Source organism: Podarcis pityusensis (assembly GCF_964106645.2).
Source record: "Podarcis pityusensis genome assembly, chromosome: 2".
NCBI classification, from domain to species: Eukaryota; Metazoa; Chordata; class Lepidosauria; order Squamata; family Lacertidae; genus Podarcis; species Podarcis pityusensis.
This window is the reverse complement of record NC_138029.1, coordinates 111,574,679-111,580,678: the sequence shown is the minus strand read 5'-3', so window position 1 is coordinate 111,580,678 and position 6,000 is coordinate 111,574,679. Positions and strand designations below refer to the sequence as shown.

General features: G+C 44.8%; 1 protein-coding gene across 4 annotated transcripts in view; it reads left to right on the top strand.

The window, feature by feature from the left end:
• The first annotated feature begins 2,580 nt into the window (after positions 1-2,580).
• LOC308469970 (C-type lectin domain family 2 member D-like) overlaps positions 2,581-6,000 on the top strand; it is a 123,567-nt gene continuing 120,147 nt past the window's right edge. For 2 of the 4 annotated variants that reach the window (XR_013982159.1, XM_080993130.1), the window contains exon 1: positions 2,581-3,406. Coding sequence is in view for 3 of the 4 variants with exons in the window: in XM_080993130.1 (XP_080849256.1) it covers positions 3,124-3,406 (283 nt within the window). In the remaining variant the exon portion in view is untranslated. The remainder of the gene's footprint in view (positions 3,407-6,000) is intronic. The other 2 variants (XM_080993128.1, XM_080993129.1) reach the window with 2 other exon arrangements.

Below are 6,000 nucleotides of genomic sequence, written 5' to 3'. Positions count from 1 at the left end.
GTACTGCAAAGAAATTGTTGAGGTATCACAAATGGATCATTGTGGGATTTTAAAACTTACTGGATTTTGTCTTGAAATGGCAAATCCAGTTTAAGTGGGGAGATACCAGCTGACCAGCCATCTTTCAGTCTTTCCTTTAACTTGTTCGCTGCAACACTTCCTGGGAAACTGTGGCCTTCTGGATGATGTTGGACTACAACTCCCATCATCCCTTTTCAATAGCAATGATGGGTGGAATTGAAGTGGAGGGCCAGAGGTCTGGCTTTTGCTTGGATTTCATTTATGTAAGAATAGTGCATCCTTCCTGCCTGCAGTGCTAATTAGAACACAATTACCTCTTCATAGAGCTTTCATCCTGATTTGTTTGTGAGGAGATACATGACGTCACTTCAAGCAATTGTTTCCCCATCACTTTCCTTACAGCAAAAAGTCAGATTTTCTGAAAGTGGGTTTCTTGTGCAAGAGAGCAAAATCCCCTTTGATTGTGCAACCTGAGTTTGCTAGTCTCAGACTGATTCCTACCTGCAAAATAGTGATAGACTGGCTCACAGAGTAGATTTTAGCCCCTCCTGGACCCAGGACCCCAGGAATTACAAGGAACTCGGGCATCATGCAAACTAACCCCCCAAACTCACAATAGTATTATAGGAATTGTAGTTTAGTGGGGCCTCGATAATTCTATTGGTCACTAGCCTCACCCCCACCCCTAAGAACTACAGTTCCTAGAGTTCCCTGGGAAGAATGAATGCCTGTTGTGGTTGAAATATCAGGGAGAATTCGATACAATGCAAATTCTCCCCAGGTCTGAAAGACCCACATAGATTTTCAAGAGTCCTCCATCGGTCAGGGAATTAAAGAGAGCCTGAGGCCAAGTCAGGTGGATCAGTAAGCCTGATCTTTATTGTGATACTGTTGCAACAGGGTCTCCCTTCTAAGTAGCCAAAGAGCCAGAGAATCCCAAGCAATGGCAGGTTACAATTTTTATACCTTTTGGTTACAGTGTCATCTTTCCGGTACCCACCTTCCCTTAGTGTCAGAACTACATCATGTACACATCAGAAGAGGTTGGATCAGGGTTGGACTAGATGACCCTTGGGGTCCCTTCCAACGCCACGATTTTATGATTCTATGACAACAGAAGACCGGTTACTTATTGGAATGTGTGTTATAATGAGTGTGAGAGATTAGGAATAGCTTTGCATTGACATATTTAGAGAGATTAGGCTTCCATTATAAACTGTGCTTGTACTGGGTCTGGGCCCAGTATACCTGAAGGAGCATCTCCACCTCCATCACTCAGCCTGGACACTGAAGTCCTCCTCCAAGGGCCTTCTGCTGGTTCCCTCACTGCAAGAAGCGAAATTACAGGGAACCAGGCAGAGGGCAAGGAAATAAAGAACTATACAACTTTTAGAAGACATCTGAAGGCAGCCCTGTATTGGGAAGTTTTTAAGGTTTGGTGCTTTGTTATGTTTTATATATTCTGTAAGCTGCCCGGTGTGGCTGGGGAAACCCAGCCAGATGGGTAGGGTATAAATAATAATAATAATAATACAGTGGTACATCAGATTACATATCCTTCAGGTTACATACGCTTCAGGTTACAGACTCCGCTAACCCAGAAATAGTGCTTCAGGTTAAGAACAGTTTCAGGTTAAGAACAGACCTCCGGAACCAATTAAGTACTTAACCCGAGGTACCACTGTAATAATAATAATACAGTAACTATTATTTCCTCCAGGTGCTGGGAAAGGAAGATACAGTAACAATGATATTATCGGTGAAACAATATGTTGATTTCAAGATACAGACAGGATACATTTAAGCGTATTGATACATCCAAGTCTATCGATACATTGATACAGTGTTATTCATCTTCCTTGGGGACATTTGTGCAGAGAGGTGGAAATAAAACTTTTATTTTGATGAAAGCAGAAGCTGGAGTGCTGTTTTCCTTTATTTGAGAACTTTAATAAGAGGTTTGCGCTGGTAATTGGAGTCCCGCTGTTTTACGGGGCACCCTGCTGCTTGATTGACAGGGCTCTCTGTCTCTTCGTTTCAACGTTCCATTTCCAGCACCCAGCGGGCTCCGTATGTGGAAATAAGCATGTTTTGCAGACTCAGCTTCTCCGACCTTTATCATAAAGAATATCGTTTACCCTTTCGTGGGGTGTTGCGCACGTGTAGGGGCCGGGCTGCTTTATTTAAGTGTAACCCTAGTGTGAGGCAGAGGTGTGGTTTGTAATTTCGTATGACTTGGAGATATACCTTTAGGAGATTCGCTACACTTTGAAGGAAAATCCTCTGAGAGGTGCATAGAGGCGGGCGGAGAAGAAGACTGCTGGTGGGGAGTTGCGTTTGACGCAGAGAACATCTACCGCGCCTTTCAGAATAAATGCTCCCTTATTTTCGTTGAACTGATATGTTCTTTGGGTAATGAACCACGCCGCTGAAGTGTGCCCATCCGGTCAAAGAGCGCCAAGGGGAGTTGCATTTGAGAAATGAGCATAGCTGTCAACTTTTCCCTTTTCTTGCGGGGAATCCTTTTCGGAATAAGGGAATTTCCCTTTTAAAAAGGGAAACGTTGACAGCTATGGAAATGAGCCAGTCTCTGTGTTGCGCTTTGCTCACTGCCTGTCAGCAGGAAATCAGTTCCTTCCCTAACCGCTGGCTAACCCTTCCTAACTCCTCCTGTAAAGGGGTGGACAGAAGCAGGAAATGTATCAGAGAAAGGAAAGTAAAACTGGAGTCCTTGAACTATCGCAGTCGGATATCTGCAAGCAGAAATGGCTCCGGATTTCAGCAAGTATCTCCCTTGGTCTACCTGCCAGCTTGACCTGTTTGTGGTGCTGTTAAGCTGTAGGTGGGAAGACTGCCTCCTGGGGGGACTGCATCACACCTTTCTGGGACAGCAGCGGTCAAGAGAGAGCTTGATCGCTGGGGCCTCTTGTCCTGACAGCCAATCCAGGCCAGCTTGGAGAATGAGGAACTTGTCCAACAAAACTGGAGAGGCTCCAAAGAAGAGATAAAGCCCAGAGTGATCCAGAAGAGGCAGCCAGAGGGAGAAAGCGAAGATGAGCACCAGACGCAACACTGTGAAGTTCATGGGGAGGATTCTGAGCAATGCTGTGCCACCAGGAAGACAAACACACCCCTACCATTTGCTATCGCTGCATCCACTTGTCTATCCAGGCTGGACCCAGCTTCAGCTCCTTGCTGGACAGGACTCAAGAGCTGCAAGGTGAGCAGGCATCAAAGACTCTCCGGAAAAGGATAAACAAGGCAGGCTCCCTGACCTCCCCCATCTCGCAGATTCTCCTCCCTTCTCTAGGAGAAACTGGACAATATGCTGTGGCAACCAGAGCAGCGCAACGGATGCCAAGAAGGGGGACTTTGCTTTTTGGAGGTAAGAGGGAGTTTATTGCGGGCTTGGTTCTTGAGCGCTTTTCGCAGGGTCTGTCGTCCTTCTCAAAATGCCAGCCTGTACCTTTTCTTTCTCTCATCTGCATTTCCGACAACTGCAGAAATAAGGGACAGTTGTGCATTGTACACCTGCAGCCACCGTGGAAGCCCTTTTAGGAAGAGAGGGAGCCTCCTTATGACTATGCCAGACAGTTGGTTCCTCCAGCTCAGGACTAAGTACAGTGGTACCTCGGGTTAAGAACTTAATTTGTTCTGGAGGTCCATTCTTAAACCGAAACTGTTCTTAACCTGAAGCACCACTTTAGCTAATGGGGCCTCCTGCTGCCACTGCACTGTGGGACCACGTTTTCTGTTCTCATCCTGAAGCAAAGTTCTTAACCCGAGGTACTATTTCTGGGTTAGTGGAGTCTGTAACCTGAAGCGTATGTAACCTGAAGCGTCTGCAACCTGAAGTACCACTGTACTGACAGGCAGTGACTCTTCAGGAATTCAAGTAGGGTTTGTATCCAGCCCTTGCTAGAGATGACATGTTGATGGGTGACCTCTGTTGCCATATATTCTGCTGCTGCGCGCTCCTCACCAGGAGCAGATTTGTGCAAAGACCTGTAATTAAGCAAATAAACGTTTGGGGCGCTTAATGCTCCGAGTGCAGGAAGGGAGAGTGTATGAATAATCTTCCCATAAATTAATTCCTCTCTCTTCTCTCCTTCTCCAACTGATGTTCATCTTCAGCTTACAGCACCCAGGACTTGTGTTGTTGAGAGGGGAAAACCAAATCAGTGCTGAGATTATTGTTGCTGTTCTTTCAAACTTCTCCGAGAGCTTCCTGCAGCAGGAAGTAGCCCTGCTTCCTGGAGTTATCGGAGAGATTTTTTGGTTGTTGTTTTCTGCGGGTGGGGCCACATGCAGTATCAGAGTTCGTTGCAGAACAGGAACTGTAGAAAATAAACCAGTGAAGTCGGGTTGGTTTGTTTTTACTTGAACAAACATACAACCTTTATATTACATTCTTTATATTGAAAAAGAAAACAATTATTAATTATCTGTTATTAATATTATTATTAGCCACCCTCAGGGCTGGATTTAGGTTTGATGAGGCCCTAAGCTACTGAAGGTAATGGGGCCCTTTATATGTCCAGCTGTCCTTTGTCAACAACAAATTGTCGCTGTTTTTGTTGTTGAATATAGGCTGTATGGAAATTTATGGAGCCAATAGGTACCGTATTTTTCGCTCCATAGGACGCACCTGACCAAAAGACGCACCAAGTTTTTAGAGCAGGAAAATAAGGGGAAAAAAATCTGACTCAAATGTTGTACTAAACTATTTAAAACAGCAAAGTGGGTGGCTCCTGTCCACTTTGCTGCTTTAAAGCGAGCCACGGTATGAAGAGATTGGAAAAAGTACAGACATTCCATTATAATGTAGCTGTTTTCATTATCACTGTGTAGGCTTATGAGGCTTTGCCCTCGGGTGGGAAAAATATTGCGCCTGGGAAAGGGAAGTGGGAGTCAACAGACACTCAAGGAATAGTTTCGGAGAAAAAGGTTTTATTTCTACCATCCATGAACTGGTAGAAGGAGCAAGTGTGATATGTCACAAAAAGCATGCACGAAGTTCACAGTCATGTGCACAAGCATATTAACCCCTTTCCAGTTCCCTCCTCCTTTCTCCTCCCTCAGGAGTTCTGCCCCATGTTGAGGTTCCTGAGCATGTACAGAAAGCTGTCTTGGGACTATTGTGGACTCTTGGCAGGAAAGGGGGTGAGGGGGTTTCAGAGTGTTCCCGTTGTTTCATTCTTGTGCTTTGGCATGGTTCCTGGAGAGAAAGCAAGTTGCAATGTGGTTCTGAGAAAGGCCTGAGAAGACAATGGGCTCTGTTCTCTACCTTGTTGCAATCTTTTTAGTTACAGCAAGCGGAATGTTTCTGATACTTAGCTGCTGAGAAAATGATTTTGAAAAGCTTTGAGAAGCTTTGAGCCTGCTTGGGGGGGGGTGACTTCGGGCCTAGGTGAGGTCACCTGTCCTCACCTTCCTTCAACTGGGAAGTCAGTATTGGCAGCAGTCACAAAAATTAAAATTTGAGCATTTTACTGTTATTAATCAAGAATATTAATAGTCAGGGAGAGAAACCAGGGCTGTGCAAATGAGAAGTGCTTGGAGTATGGAGGAACAGCAAAAAGATCGTGCTCCAGTTCCTAAATCTCTGAAGTTTTCTCAAAACAGGCATGGTTGTTTTGAAAGGAAGATTCAAAATGGAGTGACTGAGCAAAGAACAGAGGAGGAAAAGCTTCCATTCAATACCAAGAGAACACAATGTTTTTGGTTTAGTATAGGTGGACTGTACCTGTAAGAATTTGTACAATGAATTATAGAGTTGGAGTGGACTATCAGTGCCTCTTTTCAGCAATAAAGATTAGCTGCTAGGAACATGGTCCACACACACACAGGATGTCTGGTTATAGCTGTGCAGTTTAAACTGTTCCTGAGACAGATACCTGCTCAGTTTTAGCTGAAATTACTATTACTGGTTTGTGGAGATGCTTTGCATGTATTTATGACTATTTGTGCAAAACTGCT